The sequence below is a fragment of the Peromyscus californicus genome, unplaced genomic scaffold, assembly GCF_007827085.1.
Source record: "Peromyscus californicus insignis strain IS unplaced genomic scaffold, ASM782708v3 Scaffold_4__1_contigs__length_199733344, whole genome shotgun sequence".
Classification (NCBI taxonomy): Eukaryota; Metazoa; Chordata; class Mammalia; order Rodentia; family Cricetidae; genus Peromyscus; species Peromyscus californicus.
Window position 1 is genome coordinate 64,056,540 of NW_026294562.1, and position 21,073 is coordinate 64,077,612.

The following is a 21,073-nucleotide window of genomic DNA, read 5'->3' on the forward strand; positions in this document are numbered from 1 at the left end:
AAGGATTGAGTGACAGAAATCTGCACGCAACCTTTTCTACAGAGTCAGCGGAGGTTGGAAAGCCCAGGGGATTCCCGATTGCTCGCCGGTCACAGCATTCCTGCAGGGCCCCCAAAAGTCTCCGTTGCCCAGTGAAGCAAAGAGTCCTTGTCCCTGGCCTTTCCGGCGCTTCAGGATAGAAGGAAGGAGACTGACATCTGTCCGCTCTCGCTTTTATCCCCGCTGCCTTTTCGGTGCAAGGGTTTTCGAGCCCACGCGAACCAGACCCTTCTCCACCGGTAACCCACGCTGAGCGCGTTGTTCTGAATCTAATACCTGCCCCGCCCTGGCCCCGCCTGGCCCCGCCCAGGTTCCGGACTCCACCCCGAGTCCACCTCTCCGGCCCCGCCCCGCTGCTCACAATCCGCGGGTCCGCTGCCCGGGAGAGCCAGAGCTGATACTAGGCGTACTGCCCGCGCTGCCGGCCCCTAGCTCTGCTGCTCTTGCCCGGCCGGGCGGCGGGCCATGTTCCGGGCTGTGGCCGCTGCGCAAACCCAGGCCTGGCGATGAGGAGCGGCGCCGAGCGCAGGGGCAGCAGCGCCGCGGCGCCCCCGGGCTCGCCTCCTCCCGGTCGCGCGCGCCCCGCGGGCTCCGATGCGCCCCCCGCCCTGCCGCAGCCCGCAGCCAGCCAGCCCCGGGCCCGGGACGCCAGCGATGCCCGCGCGCAGCCGCGCCCCCTGTTTCAGTGGAGCAAGTGGAAGAAGAGGATGTCTATGTCGTCCATATCGGCAGCCAGCACGCGGAGGCCGGTGTTTGACGACAAGGAGGACGGTGAGTGAAACCGCCCACTGGGGACTCCCGGGGACAGCCGGGTACCCGGGCCCCTGGAGACCTCGCGCACTATCGCAGGGCGGACACGGAGGTGGCATTTCTCTGCGTTGGGACACAGTCGCCACCTGGGTGGGACCGCGTGGGGCGTCTGCGTTTCCGGAGAAACTATTAGACCACCCCTGAAGTCCCCATGTGCGTCCTGTTTCCAGTGACAGTGCAGCGGGCAGGGCAGGCTCTGGTCCGCCCTGCGAGGTGAGAGTGGGTGATCCGTGGAGGCTCCAGGCTCGGGCGCGACACCACCCGCTAAGGCACACCGCATGTTTTCAGTTTCCTTTACGGGTGGTGTGCAGGCTGCGTGGTTACTTTTAATTCCAGGAGGTGCTCGCTTGGTGTGCAGTTTGTGAAGTGAGGTGTCTGCCCTACAGGTGGCACAGGGGCCTGGACCCTTCAGTTTGCCGTGCACCGTGCAAGCCCAGAACATACATTGGATTGTGCTGCACAGCCTTTGTGCAGAGACCCGCCCTCGGGGGAACTCGGGTTCTGTGAAATCTTTCTGCAAGAATAGCTGTTGACCTGGAGGACCTGTGTCTCTTGAATAGCAGGGCAAGGTAGCCACTGGTGAGAAGCCGAGGATGAGAGGTGCCAGACTGCTGGCTTTGCAAGCACAACCGCTGGGGCCATGCTGGGTACAGGGACCTTTCACTTAGCACCTGCTGGATGTGGCTTTGGGGGAACTGTGATGGAATCACATGCAACATATAGCTTTTTTTTTTCTACAGATGCCATAAGGATAATTTTAAATGGTACAATCATGACACATTTGATGTTTTTTTGACATTTTCTTAAAATAGTTGAAATATGCATTTTCATTTGTAGGCAGCCTGCAGAGATATGATGGATTTTTTTTTTTTTTTTTATAATTTTAGAACACAGCTCGGCACAGGAGCCCAGGCTACTTACTTCCAATAAATAATTTAAGCATTTAGGAAATTACAATAATCAGAACCCAGGCCTGTGTTGGAGAGCACATGGGGCTACATGCTGGCATTCCTTTCCAAAATGGGAGGCATGGGGTCAGGCCAGTGAGTTCCAGGCCTCTGCTGAGTATCGTCCGTGGGGGATGGGCATCCAAGTCTGTCTGCTTCAGGCACAGTGTGTTCTGAGGTGGCCGGTCACTGTGCTCTGAACTTGGGGACAGCAGGACTCACATGCTATGCGTTCGTTTGCAACGTCAGTATTCAGAGTTAAAAACAAACAAACAAACAAAAACCCTGCCCAGTTGGAAGGATCAGATCAGTAAATGGGCTTGCATCTGGTTTCTGGCTACAAGATGGGTGGTCTGGGAAACACATTTGATTTCAGTACTTGCTGGTGCCAGCCAAGGGCTGGCTACCCTTCCGTGTCTCTGCGTCATGCCTCCAAGGCAGCAGGGTGGAAACAGAGATTGATGTAGTACAAGGGCTGTGGTCGGTCGGTAGTGTAAGCCCACTGTTGCTTCCTCACAGTGTGCTATCTCAGAACTCGAGGGTTCCCAGAGGGGCACGGGAACAAGGTCAACTGTGGTGCTCGCTGTGACTTGGGAACCTAACCCCGTATGTGCTTGTGTTATAGTAGGATGGCAGAGGTCCTGACTGCTCCAGGCTTATGAAGATGATCCACCGATGTGGCTCGCCAGGCCTTGTTTTGTATGATGTATCACACTGGTGGTGCTCATCATTGGTGTGTGGCCCCGGATTGACATACCTCCAGAACTTAACTGGGTTTGGGTGTGTTTAAGAGACCAAGTGGAGTACTGGGCCTGGAGGCTGAGAATGTTCTCTGGGTGAGTGACCACTTGTCTGGGTCGTTAGCAGGGCACACACATCGATTCAGGATATGGTGTTTCCTTTCGCGAAGTGCCTAGTGTGAAGGTGTTAGGTAGGATTCATTAACATAAAAGGGTGCAGCTAGGCAGAAGAGCAGCCTTCAGAGAGGGAGGAGGGCCTGGACTCCTGTGCCTAAGTCACCCCCTTCCCCTGATGTAGTGGGGCCTCAGAGGCGGCCGTGCTGTGCTGGTGACTTGCATGTACTGGAACTGTACAGTTGCCATGGTAATGTGAGACCTTCTGATGAATTTTTTTTTTAGATTAAAACACCTAATTAATATATCAAATTTGCTCAGCAAAGGAGGGAAAAAAGGAAGAAAGTAGGAGGGCAATTTAACAAAGTAGCAGGTAAATTGCAACTAGAAGAGTCTAGGCGGGCCAAATAGGATCTCGAATGGCCTCTGTTCCTGTGAATCCTCCCCGAACGCCAGTGTGCTGTTCTTCCCTAACAGGCGTTTGGAGCAGTGAAGAATGCCCTGCACTTCTTCCCCAACCAAGGGCTCCTTTTCCTTCCCCTTGGCCTTCGACCTCTGCTCTGACTTGTGCTAGAAATTCCTTTGGAGAGGAAGTTCCTGTCACTGCCTTGGTGCTCCTGTGAAGCTGAGGGGTTCCAGCACCTTCCCACTGGTGTGACCTTCTGGGGCATTGGTCCATCCTAGCCCGTTGGTGGAGGTTTGCCACCTTAGACTCAGTGTAGTGTCCCCCTAACAATAGGGAGTTCCTGAGAGCTGAGAAGGCTTGCTCCCACCCAGAACCCTGGACATGGGTAAGGGTGCCTCTCCAGGGCAGTAAGTCAGAGAGCACAGTGTAGGACAGGGACCCAGACACTTACAACACTGCTGTAAAATCAAAATTTAAAAACACCCATTTTCTAATTATAGGTGCATCACAAAAAAGAAATTCTACTTGATGCCAAAGTGCATATTCAGCATGGTGAGGTCCCCAAGTGAACGCCTGGGTACTGTCCTCGGGCTTTCTTCCAGGGATCTAGGAATACAATCACACCTACAGCTGTGTAGAAACACCTTTTTTTCTTTCCCATTTTGTACAGAAATGGGATCACGTTCTAGACACTGTTTTGTTGTAACCTGCTTTTTTATTTACCAACATGTCACCAACATCTAAGAGGTCCGAAGTATCAACTGGCTACTGGATTCACATCAACAGTTGTCCACCTGGGTTGTGTATCACATTCAGTGGACACTCTTTTTTTTTTAATCAATCTGGTTTTTAAAATTTATTTATTCATTTTATGTGCATTTTTGTCTTGCCTACATGCATGTCTGTGTGAGGGTGTCAGATCTCCTATCACTGGAATTACAGATAGTTGTGAGCTGCCATGTGGGTGCTGAGAATTGAACCTGGGTCTTCTGGAAGAGTAGCCTCTTAACTGCTGAGCCATGTCTCTATCCTTGAGTACACACTCTTGAAAGATGCCAAGTCCCTTCCTGGAGAAGCTGAGGTTCACCTTGAGGAGGTGGGCTGGCTCATGGTGAGATTCAGGTATCTCCTTTCCTTCCTTCCTTCCTTCCTTCCTTCCTTCCTTCCTTCCTTCCTTCCTTCCTTCCTTCCTTCCTTCCTTCCCTCCTTCCCTCCTCCCCTCCCTCCCTCCCTCCCTTCTTTTCTCCCTCCCTTTCTTCCTAGACAGGGTTTCTCTGTGTAGCCCTGGCTGTCCTGGAACTTGCTCTATGGACGAGGCTGGCCTACCTCTCCCTCCTGAGTGCTGGGATTAAAGGTGTGTGCTACCATGGCCTGCCTAGGCATCTCCTTCCTTAAGTCCTTGGGACTCTGAGAAGCAGTCAGGGTATGTTCCTCTGTGTAGAGGTGACTGCTCTGTTTACTTAATTTCCTACTGGAGGACGTTTTTGAAATATCATGAACTACATGGCCATGGATGCCTTTGCATGCTCATCTCTGTGTTTGGCACTGTCCCCTTAGGAAGAATTTCCAGGAATGCCGTAGCTATGTTACAACAGGTATCCAGGGCTGGCTCACTTGGATAGGGATGGAGGCTCTGTCTGAAAGACAGCAGACAGCTGTGTACACATACTATGGCACACATGTGGAAGTCAGAGGACAGCTTGAGAGAGTTGGTTCTCTCCTGACATGTGCATCCCAGGGTTCAAACTCAGGCTGGTCAGTTCCGAATTTTCTTAGGTTGAACACGTTGAAGGTGTTTGTAGGCTCAGAGTCTCAGTCTTCTTGTATTGTTGGGCTGTGGCGGGGGCATTTTGACTGGCTCTGCTTCACATGGTTAATGCTGGCTGAAGAGACTGCTGGTTCAAACATTCCTTTGCCAAGCATTGGTTGTAATCCCAGCACTTAGAACTCTGAGGCAGGAGGATCAGGAGTTTGAGACCAGGCTGGCCTATGTAGTGAGGCTGTTTAACGGAGAACAGACCAACCAACCAAAGTCTACTCATCTTGAATATGGATACTTTTTGAGACCCTTGCTTGTCTTAGTAGTGTTCTGGTGACTTTGGTTGGGTGTCCTGGGAGGTATTTCATGGCTCTAGTTATACGGTGACACTTGCTTCTCTTTTGTTATTACCCAGAGCTCAGGAAGCAGAGAGTAAGGGGCTGAGCCCCAGGCTGCTGGCCCCTACTCAAGCTCTTCTGTGTTTCAAAGTGCCTGTTTGGCTCAGTTTACTAAGAGATCTTGTCAAGGCAGGTGTGTGTGTGTGTGTGTGTGTGTGTGTGGTTGGCTAGAGGACAGCCTTAGGTGACTTAGGTGTGTTGTTCTTTTTTTTATTTTTTACTATTATGTTGTTTATTTATTATGTTTACACTGTTCTGCTTGCATGTATTCCTGCAAGTCAGAAGAGGGCACCAGATCTCATTACAGATGGTTGTGAGCCACCATGTGGGTGCTGGGAATTGAACTCAGGACCTCTGGAAGACCAGTCAGTGCTCTTAACCTCTGAGCCATCTCTCCAGTCCAGGTGTGTTGTTCTTCAGGCACTGAACACCTGTGTGTGTGTGTGTGTGTGTGTGTGTGTGTGTGTGTGTGTGTGTGTGTGTGTGTGTGTGGTTGGCTAGAGGACAGCGTTAGGTGGTGTTCTTCAGTCATTACCCACCTTTTGTTTTGTTTGTTTTTGAGACAGGGTCTCTCACTGGCCTGCAGCCTGCCAAGTAGGCTACACTGGTTGGCCAGTGAGCTCCAGGGACCCTCCTGTCTCTGCCTTCCCAGTGTTGGTAAGAGTGTCATCACACCTGGCTTTTAAAACGTGTGCTCTGGGGCTCGAACTCAGGCCATCGTGCTTGCGTGGCAAGTACTTTACTGACTGAACTGTCTCCCCAGCCCTTCACCTCTGACTCTGGGGTGAGGGAGAGGAGGAGGACTTTGTGTAGCTCGGGCCTGGCTCGTTAACGATTCTCTCTCTCCCCAACCTTGGAGAGGCTTTGGTGTCCAGAAGCCTTTGGCTGCAGATAATGAGGCACTTCCCTGGTTGTAGCCGTGTCTGAGTGGCCCCCAGGTGTGGGTAGGACCTGGGGTCAGGTTGAGAAGGAGGACATGTGGTCTTGGCCAGGAGTTCCTCTCTTGGTCACTGTTTGCTGCTTCTCTGGCTGTTCGTGCTTGAGTTCCTGGGTTCCAGGTACAGTGCGTTGGCCCTGGAGGATCCTTGGATGGCTGTGGAGCCCAGTGCTCCTTGTCCTTCTGGCAAATGAGGCCCCTCTAGAGTGGACTTGGGACCCACTGTCAGGCGTTTTTATGTAACAAATGTCATCTCTGTGTGTCTATCCATCTGGTTGTGCAGTTTACAATGCTAAAAATAAGCCAGCGTTTTGTTTAAAAATTTAGCCACCCAGTTTTCAGTTGAGAAGCAATGCAGGAAGCATTGGAAGTCATTTTTTTTTTTTCGGGACTTCTCTCTGCTGATGAGATGGAAATGCTGAGGGGGTCCTGAGGGAGGCCAAGCTGTGGGAAAGGATTGCTTCCAAATAGTTGGATTGGATAGCTCGCATAGATTCTTAAAGCATCTTTGGTGCCTACATGCCCCTGGGGCATTGCTTCCAAATAGTTGGATTGGATAGCTCACATAGATTCTTAAAGCATCTTTGGTGCCTACATGCCCCTGGGGCATTGCTTCCAAATAGTTGGATTGGATAGCTTGCATAGATTCTTAAAGCATCTTCGGTGCCTACATGCCCCTGGGGGAGGGGTTTAAAGACACAGATTTTGGTTCATGGGGGTCTGTCTAGAAGCCTGACAGGTTTATCTCCAGCCAGATCCCACGATATGTCACTGGTCCCTGGACACAGTTCAAATAGCAAGAACTTCAAGTACGCAGTGAGTTTGCAGCAGGTGCAGGTATATTGTTGAGGACGGGGAGCTGGTAAGGCCTGCATGCCCTGGGCCCTAATGAGCTATGGGTGTCGAGGTAGACGCCTGCTTGGCTTTGCTGGGTGCTGGCTCGACAGGAGACTCACAGCTGTGACTGCCGGCACTTCTCACCGAGCGGCCGTGTGTTCCCACTGTCACTAGAACCTCGTAGTCAGTGTGTTATTTACATGTCGCCCCTTGCAGGCTTGCAGGCCACTCCTTTCCCATGTGTAACCAAGCCATGGCTGGCACACTATGCTCATGTGGTCCATTTGTTCGGCAGCCCAACTGTTTGCCTCTGGGTTGGGCCTTAGCATTTGCTCAATATTCCCACTCTAGGCATGGCCACTGAGGAGTAGCTGTCCTATTGGTCAGTGTGCCTTGTTTTGCAGATGTAGCTGCAGGAGGGATGTGTGTTCCAACCAGCCTCCAAACCAGTGAGTGCTGAGGCGGGGCTGTCCACACTGCCCTGGTCCTGATGCTGAGGCCTGGGGCCCTGTGGTCCTGGTCACGTTTCCTGTCTCGGGAGGATGCTCAGAGTTGCATTTGTGGTTCACTTTAGCCAAAAGGCTGGGGCCTCCACCCGTGTCATTCTTCCTTTCTAACTGGACTTTAACTTTGTATCTGAAAATATGGTGAGCTGTGTTTCTGTGCCCCTCCCTCTGCTCTGTGCCACAAGTTCCGGGGCCACTGAGCTGTTACTGCTACCCTGGCACATGACATGGCCCTGGTCGTCTCAGCTGCCCCCCTTGGATTGGGTCTGGTGCTGTCTCCCCAGGGTGAGAGGGCCATTCTGTCCCCAGAGCTCTCCCAAGGTGTCTCACTCTTGCTGGAGTCGGGCCTGTGGTTCTCTCCCACCTCAGTCAAGCGGGGGCTCTGTATCTGTTCCTGTTTCCATCGCTGTAACGAAATACCTGACAAAAGCCACTAAGAAAGCATTTATTCTGGATCACGATTTGAGGGCACAATCCATCATGGCAGGGAGGGCATGATGGCAGGCGTGTGAGGCAGCTGGTCACGTGGCATCTGCAGTCAGGAAGCAGGAAGAGATGAAGGCTAATGCTCAGCTGTCTCCCTTTTATGCTGCGCAGGGACCTCAGCCCCTGGAATGGCGCCACCTAGAGTCAGGGTGGGTTTTCCCACCTCGGTTAACCAAATCCAGAAACTCTTTCACAGTCTCACCCAGAAGTTTGTCTCTCCAGATTCTAGATCCTATCAAATTGTTGATATTAATCACCATCATCCCACATGTTGAATAATAATAGTGATCAAAATTTAGGACAATGTGGAGGAAACTGTAATTAATGCAGTTTTGTTATTTTTAAAAACTGAAATAGATATGGCAAATGACCATGGCACTTAGGGAAAAACTGCCTGCTTCATCACAAAGCTTATTTCCTATTGGCTGGAAACCTGATGTTTAAGAGAACCAAGGCAGTTACAGAGGTCTTCGTGGCTGGGAAATCAGCGCACGCCGGACACTTGCCAGCCTGCCTGGGTCCAGCTATGAGGCAGGAGTTCCTCCTATCCCTGTCCCCCCAAACGTGACCTGGGAGCCCACGCTGATCTCCAGCATGTTTCCCAGCATACTCTGGCCCGCGTGGATTGTGTGAAACCCCAGCTCACTGTTATTTTGGTCCCGAAGCCAAGGAGATGCTGTAGGTGGGAGGCAGTGTCGCCCCCAATTTATTAAAAATAGGAACAGGCACATTCCATTTTTTCACAGTGATTTAAGAAGTTGACTTTGGAAAGGTTTCTGGGCTTTAAGAATTACCATATGACTCTTCATGCTTCGAATGCAGAGGGTTTCACTTGTGACCACAGCAAGAAGTAAATAGCATGTGTGTGGAGTTTCTCTGAGTTCGTCATGGGTGTCACCGGCACTTTCCAGCATTCGTGTGTATGGTATTTTGTTGTTGTTTTTGACATGAGGTCCCGAAGGTAGGAAAGGGCACATGGCAGCCTTGAGTGCCATCTTCTTGGCACCTCTGCTTTTCCCTAGGTGCCATTGTCACTTGCCATATCTAGCCTTGGAGCTACTACTTATGGTAAAACTATTCATGGCCCTTGACAGGACCCCATGGCATTGTGTCTCTCAAGACAGACTCCCTTGGTGCTCTGGGGACCATCATGCTGGTTATCTTTTCCTGATAAGGTACCCCAAAACATCGTGACTTCAGAAATACCTTTATTGTTTCTTGTGGTGATTATGTGGCCAGGGAATTTGTGACATTCATGGGATCAGGCATCAAGGTGGCTGCCTCACTTGGGAGTCAGAACTCAAGAGTTGCTGCTGCTGCTGCTGCTAGTGTGTTAGGATATCCTGCTATTTATGGGTCACCTCAAGACCTAGTAGCCTTCCACTACACAGTGTAGTAGTTTCCTCGGGTGGCCTCCACAGCAGAGCTGCTCAGGTCTCTCCAGAGACTTTGATATGTCCACTGGGATGCTGTTCTCTGAGGGTGGAGGGACAATGGGATCTGCTTTCCAGCCTCAAGTCCCCACCAAATGAACTTTCACTCTCTGAAGTCACACTGCCTTAGCCTCAGCCTTCTAGAAGCAAGGAACTAAGTGTGTACTAGGCAGGAGGGTGTGGGGCTGGGCTTGGCCTTCTGAAGGGAGCACCCAAGAACCCGAGGACACATTTGAACTCAGTTGTCCTCATGGTCTCAGGGTTCTCACTTCCGATAGTCTCTGTGGAGGGATATCAGGGCAGAAGAGGAAGATGCTTCTCGAGGGGCAGGCTTGACGGCAGAATCCCTTCTCCTGCATCTGCTGTGGAGGTCAGTTCCAGGTTCCACTTGGACCCAGGAAAGGAACTTGCAGGTGGGCTGAGGTTGCTGTGGGTCAAGGCTGGCTGTTGGCAAGAGTTGAATAGGGTCAGGGAGTAGCTGAGACGGACTGGAAGCGCCATGGTTAGCACATCTACCCACAGTGACCTTCATTTAGAGAGCCTTCCCAATACCATACAAGGCTTCTCCTGGCAGTGCAGACCTGGACCATGCATGGTGCCCATTTGGCCAAGGCTACGTAGCACACTCAATACTCACTCCCCCAACCAGCTTGCACACAGTACCTGAAGCACCAAGGCCTTTGGGGCAGTGTGTGTGTGTGTGTGTGTGTGTGTGTGTGTGTGTGTGTGTGTGTGTGTGTGTGTAAGAGGTGGGGGTGGGGAGTCACTGCTCAGCTGTGGCCCTGTCTCCATCTGGTTGTGGGGACTTTTCTGGAAACCGCTTAAAGACTGGATTCAGTTCCTGGGTGGCCTCTGTAGGATCTGCCCATGGCTGTCCATGGGTCTTGTTAGTTTTAGTTCCATTATTTTGCTTTTCCCTCCAATTTATTTATTTGTGTGTTTGTGTATAGGTGTGTAGTACATGCATGAGTTCCTGTGGGTACATGTGCACATGTGTAGAGGCCAGAGGTCAATGTTGAGTGTCTTCTGAGGCTCTCCACTTTATTTTTTGAGGTAGCATCTCTCACTCAGCTCGGAGCTCATAGGTTGGCTAGACTGGCTGGGGATAGATTGCCTAGCAAGCTCTGGGGATACACCTGTCTCTGCCTGCTAAGTGCTGGGTTATAGGTGTGCACCACCATGCCTTGCCTTTTGTGTGTGGCTGGAGATCCGAACTCAGATCCTCATGTTTACCCTGGAGGCACTTCCAAATATGCCACCACCTCAATCTCTTCATTTTCTTTTGACTATTAAGTTTACTTTGTATCTCTAGAGTCCTGTTTTAGCTCCATAGGCAGAAAAGGGAGTTTATAAAACTCAGTGACAGAGAGGAAGTAGGGAAAAAATGAAACAAAAAAAAAAAAGGATGATGCAAAAGGCTTTAAAAGAGGTGGCAGGACCTCAGGTCCTTCCATCAGTGCTGTGGTGTCCCCAATAAGCGGGGCTGAGAACCGGGAGTGGGTGGGCAGGGCATGAATGGGTTGGCTATTCTGAACATACAGGGCACAGTTGCTGAGAGGATGACCCTGGGTGCCCTGAGCTGAGGTGGCGCCTCAGAAGGGGTAGCGTGCAAATCTGAATGGGTCTTCCGTGGCTGAGTTCTGACGAACCTATCCCATAAGACAGGAAGACGGAGAGAATTGTCACCCTGAATCTGGGCTTGGTAAAGGCCCTGACAGGCAGGGTGCGGATGGGGGCAACGGAGGAGGAGCTGTTCTGGCCAGGGGAAGGCCCAGGCCCTTACCTCATTCTCCTAGATCAGATCCCCTCTTCCCATCTCCAGAGACTCCTCCTGCCTTTCTTGGCCTAACTTGACCTCCCTGCTGATGACCCTCACGTTCCTTCCCAGGGTCACTGAAGCCAACCCGTGAGCTACGCTTCCATACAGTGATCAGGCACCTAGGGTCACCTGGGACATGGCTTCCAGCTGCTGACCTAGCATGGTTATTAATGGTGTCCCCTTTCCCTGGTGACAGTGTCCTGGTTTGGGTGATAAATTATATAGATCCTCTACTTAACTGCCAGATACTCGCCAGACGATCTCCCCACCCTTTAGAGCTTTTTCTTATGTAATGAAAGTGACAAAAACCTTAAGAAATCCATTGTCTTATGTAACCCCAGCTCTCGTGGAGCAGCCATTTTTTTGTTTGTCATCTCTTGGTCCCACCCACACTTGAACATACACAACACATGCATTTCTTCTTAACCACTTTTTTTTTCTAATAAATTTATTTTAGAATATTTAGATTGGTAGGAAAGCTGGGAAGCTGGTAGAGGTCCTGCATACCCACCCAATGTCTATTTTCTTTCACATTAAGATCTTACATTAATATGGTATATTTGCAGTCTGGTGTGATGGTACACACTTGTCATCTCAACACTGAGAAGGCTGAGGCAGGAGGATTGTGAGGATTGTGAGGTTGAGGCCGGCCTTGGCTACGTAGTGGGAACCTTCTCCAAACAAAGCGCAATGTGTGTCCAAGCCTTCGACACAGTAGGGATCCGCTGTGATGAACAGTGTCTGTGCTGTGTTCAGATTTCTTCAGTTCTGCAGTGTCCCCTCTGTCCCTGGACCCCCACCTGGACCCCACATGAGGTTAGTCCTTAGGCCTCTCATGGTTAGAGCAGCATCTCATGTCCTGTGTTCTTGATGGCCACTCACATGTTTTGTAGCACACCCCCAGTCAGCAGTAATTCCATCTTTGCCTCAGGATTAGTCAGGGGCTGTGCTATTTGGGGAGGAAGACCTCAGAGGCAAGGGACCATTTGTCATGAGCTCACACAGGCCACCCCATTCATCGTGACACAGGTTAGATCACACAGCTAAGGGGTTGTGTGAGTCAGCTTTTTGTTACTGTAATGAAATACCTGACCCAGGTTTCTGTTACAGAGAACAAGGTTTATTAGTTCACACTGTTGGAGGCTCAAAACCCAGAATCGGGCGGGAGGAAGAACTGTTGTTGTCTTGGCTCGGGAGAAGACAACAGTGGAGTGGTTCTCAGTAAGGGCTGTGTGTGTGTGTGTGTGTGTGTGTGTGTGTGTGTGTGTGTGTGTGTGTGGAGAGAGAGAGAGAGAGAGAGAGAGAGAGAGAGAGAGAGAGAGAGAGAGAGAGAGAGAATGTGAGCATGCACAAGCTGGTGAGCCATGAGGATTTTGTACAGAGATGCCTTCTTGAGGGGACCCCTGTTTCTGCATAGAGGATTTGTTTCTTCTCCAATTATTTTGCTGTTCTGTCACTTGTATTACTGTTACATATAGACATTTGTTTCATGGTGTGGGGACATGATCCAGCTCTACCTAGTATGCTGTCCGCCTTGGTCCCCTGACTCTGTTGGCATGCCTCATCAACACTGTGGCTGCTGCCTGTTGAAAATGTTCTTACCTCCTGGCACACATTCCTGGCTTAGCCTGCAAATTTCCTGACCCAACCCTAGGGTCAGCCAACTCTCCAAGGAACACTAGCTTCTGTTTGTGTTCAGAAGGAAGTTGTAGAGGCTGAGATTTATGTTCTGGGAGACTGGGTGTGCTCCTTGCTTCTGGGGACAGTTGTCTTTAAAATACAAGCCTGGTTGTATTGTCTGCTTAGGATCTTGCTTTTCCCCTTGCTTCATTCATTCAGCCCATCATGTTTCCTGTGCACTCACTGCACATTATTTGTGGGCGTATGGGCTGATGCCCCACTTTGGAAAACAGTCTGTCTGTTGAAGCTGCATTTCTCTATGTCCTATGGGATGGGCAGCAGCCACTCCCAATGGGACTTTGCTGTTCTATGTAGAACACAAAAGACTCACAGAACACCCTATGATACTGTGCTACCTAGGACCGGGACAAAACAAGACCTCCACATCTGAACACAGCCTGAAACACGACATGTCTCAACCTAAATGATGAGCTCCCCTCTGGGCTAACCTGAGTGAGAGCTGCTGCTTATCTCTCGTACTGGATCACATGGCGACAGTGGCTGCTTTGCCAGCCTCAGCTCCAGGTAGCCTCATTGCTCCTATGAAGAGTTATGGAGATGCCAATCATAAGGTTACTCCATATGCTAAGTACAGTGAGGCTTTGGTACCTCAAACCCTCTTGGAGTTCACCTGCAAAAAGCCCTACACCTGTCACGTGTCTTTTTTAGCACCGTCTTCCTGAGACACCCTATATTCTCCATGGTGTGTGTTCGCTTGTATTGCAATGAGCCTTACATCAACCATGTTTAACCACAGGATGCTTCTGTCTGGCTGCAGTGTTGAGCCTATAGCCCGGCAAATATATCCCCAAGTAGAGACCCAACAAGATGTGTGTGTCTTTGTCCTCAGAGGCACCAGTGGGAATGCCCACGTGGCTCTGTGTGTGGTACTAAGAGTTGGAACCAGATGACATGTATGCCACATTCTTGTGTGTTTATGCCACAGAACCCTTTCTTAATGGGACAGGAGACCCACTACACATGACAGTCTCATAACCATGCTTCTGAAGAAAGGAGCTGGGCGCAGGGTCCCTGCTGCTCAGCTCCATCTTGAAGAAAGCTCAAGGGAGGGGTTTCAAACTGCCACCCGCAGCTGGGGCTTGTCTTTTACTTTCTAACCTCTGATTTGACGTCCTTCTCTGCGTGTCCTGTGAGATGTCCCAAATTCAGCATGGTCAAGAGCAAGTCCTGTGGTCAGGCTTGTTAGCTTATGCCTGTAATCCCAGTACTCAGAAAGGTGAGTCAAGATGATGGCTATGTTTGGGTTAGAGTGAGACTCTGTCTCAATAAGCAAACAAACAAACAAAATAAAATTTTGTAAATCCCATCCCAGCACATCTGCCCTTAAACTCTTCCCCACATGTGACCTTGTGCCCCTGTGACCCCTGCCTGTCACATCACTCCCCCTCTTCTGTGGATCTATAGCCCCTCTCAGCTACAGACCCAGAATCTTGACCTCTAGTAGGTATCCGCAGTCTAGGACCAGAGCTTTCTCTGTGCCCTTCCTGTCCTCACAACTCAACCTGAAAGTTAGAGAGACCCCTGGACTCTTAGTCATCACCACCCCGAAGGAGGTACCATTAGTGACCCTGGAGAGATCTGTGGGTGCAAGGATTTGGGGTGAAGGTGGTGTTGGTGGATTGTGAGCTGTCCAAGGTACCAGCTGTGGGCGGCATCTCCTGGGCAAAGGGGGTGCCTGGAGCTGCAAGAGGGAACTGTTAGCTGGGGACTGTGCTGAATTAGTTGTTGACTTGCCATGCCACAAGCTTCAGAGGATGCATGAGGGTGAACCATGCATTTTTGTGTCCCTAGAGTAGAGCATAGCACAAGTCACTGGGTGGCATTCCACATGTGATTGCTGAGTGAATAGGCAATGTCTTATTTTTCTCATGGTAAGGAAGACTTACTTGGCCCTATGTCCCCATTTCTTAGCACCCCTATGTCCCCATTTCTTAGCACCCCCATCTTCTCAGCAGTATGAGACAGGACTTGTCTACTGCTCCCTAACTGTCTTGTGAAGGTCCCTTCCACGTGACTAAGGCCAATGTTCAATGCCCCGACAATCTTTACCACAGCAAGATCGGTTGCTCCTGATACGCCTTCTTTTATGTCCAGTGGCTGGTGATGCACATTCTAGGCCCCTTCTCAGCCTTCTTGGCTGACCACCCCCACCCCCTGGCTCCATGACTGCTGCATCAGGCTGGGACACCCTCTCTCTTCTTCTCACTCCACCATGCGCTGGTGATCTCATGGCTTCAAATGTCGTCTATATGCCAGCAATTTCAAATTTACATCCCCAGCTGGGTCCTGTCTCCCACGTCCCACACGTTCTGCCCAGCTTCTGACCTCATGTGGTTCTCTATATGTCTTTGAAAATGCCACGCATTCAGCATGGCCGAAGCCAAGTTCTTCTCTGGCATCTCCCTGGGTCACCACCACCCGAAGCAATGGCTCCCCTTTGTCTTCCCATGCTGGGCCAGACCTTTGACCTATCTTCAGGGTCTCTCTTCTCCCATATGTCCCTGAGCCATCCTGTAGGATAGCCTCTTGGCTCCACAATCAGAAGAGTATGTCACAGCATGGCCTTCTGCCTTGTTTCCTTGTGTGTTCTGAGCCCCATCCTCACCCAGGCTCTGGCTGTGTCCCTAGGGCGTCTCCCCAGTGTTCCCAGGGCACTGGCCCCATCTTCCTGCTCTGTCTGCTTGGTGGCTTCCTGGCTTATCTGATAGTCAGGGTGGTGGGACACACTTGGGTGACAAGTCCCCCGTCATTGCTCAGGATCACAGAACTTTCTTCTGTCTCCAGCCGGGGCCACAGCTTGCCCCGCTTCTGTCACATTAGCCCAAGGAGAGGGTCAGAAGGACAGTAGGACTCTGGAAGGTCTCTTATTTCCCTGACCCGAGAGTGGCTCATAGTTTAGCCGTCAAAAATGTCACAGTGGCAATCTCAGAGGTCAGCAGGGACACTCGCCAAGCCCAGGCCAGGTGTTGGAGAATGGCCACCACCGGTCCTCCTCTTAGCTTAGTCCACACCTGCTCTCCCTCATGCTCTCCCATGCTGCTGACCACAGTGCATCTCACGTGTTCTCAAGAAGGTGGCTCCTGAGGCACAGACCCATGGGGTTCATCACTCCTGTATCCTGAGGGACTTAGTTCCTGGAGCATGTGGCTCCTGCCAGTGTCGGGGATGTCTGTAGGGTGATGGACATGGAGTGTGGAACCCTGTAGTCAAAGGTTGTCAGCTCAATGTCCCTCTTTCTACATCACCCATGGAAGGCTCCAGGGAATAGCACTCAGTCGGACCTCAGCTAATGTTCCCAGGGTCCTCGCCCTGCCCCTTCCCAGGGGGCCTAGCACTTCTGTGACTTGAGCTGTGATTCCTGTGGCAGGTAGCGAGGACCTGGTGTCAAGTGGTCAGGGGGGTCTGGCCATTCGTGCCTTCCCAACTATCAGGCTCTCGGGGCCTGCAGATCAGTTTTTGGCTGCTGTGCATGCTCCTGCCCATCATTTTATGGGCGTGTCTTCTGTCCAGTGCTATTACCACCCTGCAGGCTAGCCCATGACGTGAAGAAACTGACAAATCTCAGTGCTAGGACGAACTAGGAGAGCGGCCTGGTGGGTGGCTGCCTGGACCTTCCAGGAGCTGTCTGGGGCTGGCCAGCACCTTTTGACAATCTGAGTATAACTCTTGGGCTTTGGTCACTGCAGGCGCATCTTCCTGGAAGTCTTTTCCTTGAGGTGGGAGGGACACTCTGTATGGAGCTGGTTATGAGTCAACATGAGCTGAAAATCTGGTTTAGGGAAAGGGCATGAGCCTCGTGCCCTGTGCTGGGGCAGCTTTGATGCATGTTCAAGGCTTTCTTCTGTGTCGTCACAGGTAGCCCCTGAACTAAAGGAGGAGTGTCCCTGAATGGCTGGAGATGAGGCTCCCATGCTGAGTGGGTTCCGGAACCATTTTAGCCCAGGTTGGGCCCAGCCCCAACGTTGTAGATATTCTCGCCTTGGTAGCTCCATAGGCGAGAAGCTCCCTCCAGCACTGTGGGATGTTGGCAGCATCTGGCCTCTGTCCACTGCCACCAGTAGCAGCCTCCTCTGTGTTTGCAACTAGTTGCCACATACCCTGAGAGCAGCTGTGCAGGCAAGTGAGAACCCTGAGGCTTGCTACTTCTGTAACTGCTGGAGAGGGGTGCAGTTGCAGCCATGGCTGAGTGTGGCAGGTGGGTGTTGCTTCCAGAGCCTGACTAGGGCTCACAGGCTCCAGAGACTTCCAGGGCTGAAAGCAAACTGCAGAGAGATGGTCCTAAAAAGGCTGTGAGAAGCATTTGGCCTCATGATTATCACAGAGTCTGGCTAAGGACCAGCTCTCTCAGGGCTTATACACTAGCTGTATGGGACAGCCCATCCTTGCTGGCCTGTTTGCCAACTACAAGGCCTGTTTTAATGCAGGGGAAGGGTTCCAGAGAACCAGGATATTACTGAGGGTCTGTGATTAGCCTGTGTAAGAGTGAGTGTGTAAAGGTGTGATTACATGTATAAAGTGTTCTCTTGTTGTGTAAGCATGAGAACGAATCCACAAGACCGTGCATGTGGGTATGTTTGTGTGCATGCATGGTGGTGTGAGTGTGAGCATTCATAGCATGTGAGTGTGTGCATGGGAACGGAGGCCAGTGGTGTCTGCAAGGAGCCTTGGCTGGCAGGTGGTCCCAGGGTTTGCAGGCCAGGATTAGGCTGGGGCTCCTGCACTCAGATTCTGCTACCCTGACCATCTCACATGTGGATACCTGGTGCAGGTGCCTGTGGTGGTTCTGGCTATCCAGTGCAGCCTTTACATGGTGCATCTTCAAGAAGTGGCTGGAGCATCAAGGTGCTATGTCCACTAGGACCTGAGACCGGAGCCAGAAGGTACTCTGTCCCATAGCAGCCAGAGCTTTTGGGTCTAAAGCATGCCCACCCCTCAAGCTGGGGAGGGGAAGAGAGGCTGGTGAGCAGCCTGTGCGAGCCTCACCTCAGGAGCCCTGCCTCCTGCTTTCCTTGCAGGTATTTGTGAGGCATGTGGGAGGTGGACGCCCCCTGACACACATACACACATACCTCTTTAGGCTGCCTGAGGCAAGCGGTTAGGCTGGTAATATGTGGGCACACACTCCGAGTCCACCAGCTCTGCAAATTGAGCTCCAATGTAGCAGTCATGGTCAGAGCTGGGGGGCGGGGATGGTCCTGGGTACCCAGAGCCCCAGGAGTGGCTTCTCTACACGCTTGTTTTTGGTAACGATGCTCCACAATTCTGACCCAATGGCTCTGCCAGATGCCCGGGCTGGCAGTGCTGGATGCACCTGGCCAGGTGAGGGTGCATTCTACTTTGTGTGGGTGACAAGGACCTTAGATGTCTATAGAGGAGGGCAGATGTTATATGGTGTAACACTAACAGCAGGCTACTGAGGGGATTTCTGGGATTTCTGTCAGCAATGGGGTGATGATCCATGGCACTGCCCATCCTCACCTGGGAGCCTGTTCCTCAGAGGCAGCACTGAGTCTTGGCTTCAGTCAGCATAGCTTAGTTATAGGCTTATTAAAGGTTGACAGGAGAGGTGTCTTGTCCAGAGGATCCCTGGGTCCTTGGAAGGCAGAGCCTGCCCTTTCACAAGAATGATACATATCTTTTTTTTTTTTTTTAAAAAAAAAAAAAAGATTTATTTGGGCTGGAGAGATGGCTCAGTCATTAAAGGCTAGGCTCACAACCAAAAATATAAAAAGATTTATTATGTATACAGTGTTCTGCCTACATGCCGGAAGAGGGAACTGGATCTCATTATAGATGGTTATGGGCCACCATGTAGTTGCTGGGAATTGAACTCAGAACCTCTGGAGGAGAAGCCAGTGCTCTTAAACTCCGGCCCAAGAATGATACACATCTTAAGGCCCCATATGTGCGGTCTGGGAGTGGACACATGGACTGATAGAGACCAGAGGGTTCAGTGGTTACTTAGAGTCAGGTGGGTCCTTCTAGGCTTCGGTTCTGTCTGTGGTGGTGTCCAGTGGGCTCTGCTATGGGGTAATCTCAAGAAACCTTCACTAGAACGAACGAAGATTCCTTTCAATTACCCTTGTAGTACCCCAGAGAGCAGCCTGCTCCTCACAGACGGAGCTAATTGGAAAGTTCAGAAGTTTCTGTTAATTACACCTGCCGTCTAGCAGCCTTTTCTCTCACTGGTACAGTTGTCTCTCTGCTGGCTTCCTTCTGCACAGTGAGCTGCTGCAAAGGAGTCATCAGGAGAAAATTGAAAAGCGGCCAGGTAAGATGGATGAGGCAGAAGTCCCCCGCCAGGTCTGGTGGTGCCTTGCCCATGCTGATCCCCTTGGGTGACCTGGGTGGATGTCACTTGGTGGTCATCCCTAGGTTTGGTGTCCCTGGGTGAATGTCTGGTGAATGACTGAATGGGTATCTCTAGGTGTGATATCCTTCATGATTCCTTGTGTGTAGTGCTCCTGGGTATCCCTGGATAATGAATATTCCTGGGTAAAGAGCTCCAGCCTTGGGCCCTCAGGGCAGCAGTGACTGATGCTTCAGGCTGTGGGCAAAAGAGTTCCTCAGGCATGACACAAAGGAATTCTGGAGGATTTGGGCTTCTGAAGGCCTTCTGATGGCATCATCTTGAGTGTCAGTTCAGATGGTCCAGCCATGGGATCTGGCTTTCTGCTTTGAAATGATAGCTCTTAGGAGCTACATGAACCCCTACACACCCTCAGTGAACACTTTTCCAGGAACCACCTGAGTCAAGAACTCATTTCTCTACCTGGTTGAGAAAGCTGTGAGTCAGGGGCCAGGTTATGTTCACACAAGACTTGACTCAGCTTTGCATAGTAGGTGTCTGTGCACACTAGTCAACCATCACTGCAGTGAACTAAGCTGGGCTGGAAAGAAAAAAGACGGCTGAGCAGACACCCAGGCACCCTGTGAAAGTTTGGTCACGTGAAGGTCATACGACTTGAGGTGTTCCTTATGGTGTATTCTCCTGTTACTAGAGGACCACACTGTGATCCCAAGAGTGATGCTTCTTCTGTGGCACTGACAGACATTCTCAGAGGTAAAGACCTAGAAACTCTGGCTTTGGGAACATCTGCATTTCCCGATGATTAATAATATTGACTATTCCTTCATGTGCTTATTGATTTCTGTGATGGATTGAATGTTTGACACCCCCCCCATATGTTGAAATCCTAGATCCTGAGACAACAGGTGTGGCATTTGGGAGGGGAATAGGTCATATGGGTGGATCTCTTGTGATGGAATTAGTGTCCTTATCTATTATATGAGGGTTCAGAAGAGGATAGGAATGACCCCCAAAATGGACTTTCACCAGCTGTGACATCTTCTAGACTTGACCTTGTGTTTCTGGACTCCAGAACCATGGGAAAGAAGAAAAATAAGTGTTTAAGCTACCCAGACCATGGTCATTTGTTGATAGCCTGGACTTATTAGAGTGTCATTTTGTGAAGTGTGTGTTCAAGTCTTCTGCACCGTGTGTGTGTGTGTGTGTGTGTGTGTGTGTTTGTGTGTGTGTGTGTGTGTGTGTGTGTGTGTGTGTGTGTGTGAATATTGAGTCATAGGAGCTTCTTAAACTCATATTCTAGTTCCTGGATGAATATACGAGATGATCCTGTCTCCCAGGTTATTGCTCACTTTTCCATTCTTTTTCAGTATTATCTTTTGATGAGCAACCTTTTTCAATTAGTAGTTTCTTCATTTTTGACTAAGGAATCTTTATTTGTCCTTTAATCAACTGTGGCACTTGGCATCAAACTCCATTCCAAACACATGACAGAGAACTGCACTCCCGTCCTCTGGGGTCTGAGATGCATTTAGATAGTATTTTTGTGCAGAGTGTGAGTTGGAATGGATGTACATAGAGGTTCATGTTTTTCTTGTGAATGTCCACTCATTTTTAGCCCTTCTCACTGAAAGGAATTAACATTTCTTCTCTGGATTCCTTCTCACCTTGGACAAAACTCAGCAAATAAGTGTCTTTTTCTGGTTCCTCTTCTTATCTTTCCTTACGCCAGCAATACACTGCCTTGGACATTTAACTTTACTGTAAATCTTGAATGGAAGTAGTAGTGTGTATCCTTCAATTGGTTCATTTTCCAAACTTATTTTTAGGATTT

The 21,073-nt window shown here is 50.6% G+C and overlaps 1 protein-coding gene across 1 annotated transcript in view; it reads left to right on the plus strand.

Annotated features, from left to right (window-relative positions):
- The first annotated feature begins 361 nt into the window (after window positions 1-361).
- Stk32c (serine/threonine kinase 32C) overlaps window positions 362-21,073 on the plus strand; it is an 86,089-nt gene continuing 65,377 nt past the window's right edge. Inside the window, exon 1 of the mRNA XM_052762567.1 lies at window positions 362-810. Within this exon, the coding sequence (XP_052618527.1) occupies window positions 546-810 (265 nt within the window). The 5' untranslated portion in view covers window positions 362-545. The remainder of the gene's footprint in view (window positions 811-21,073) is intronic.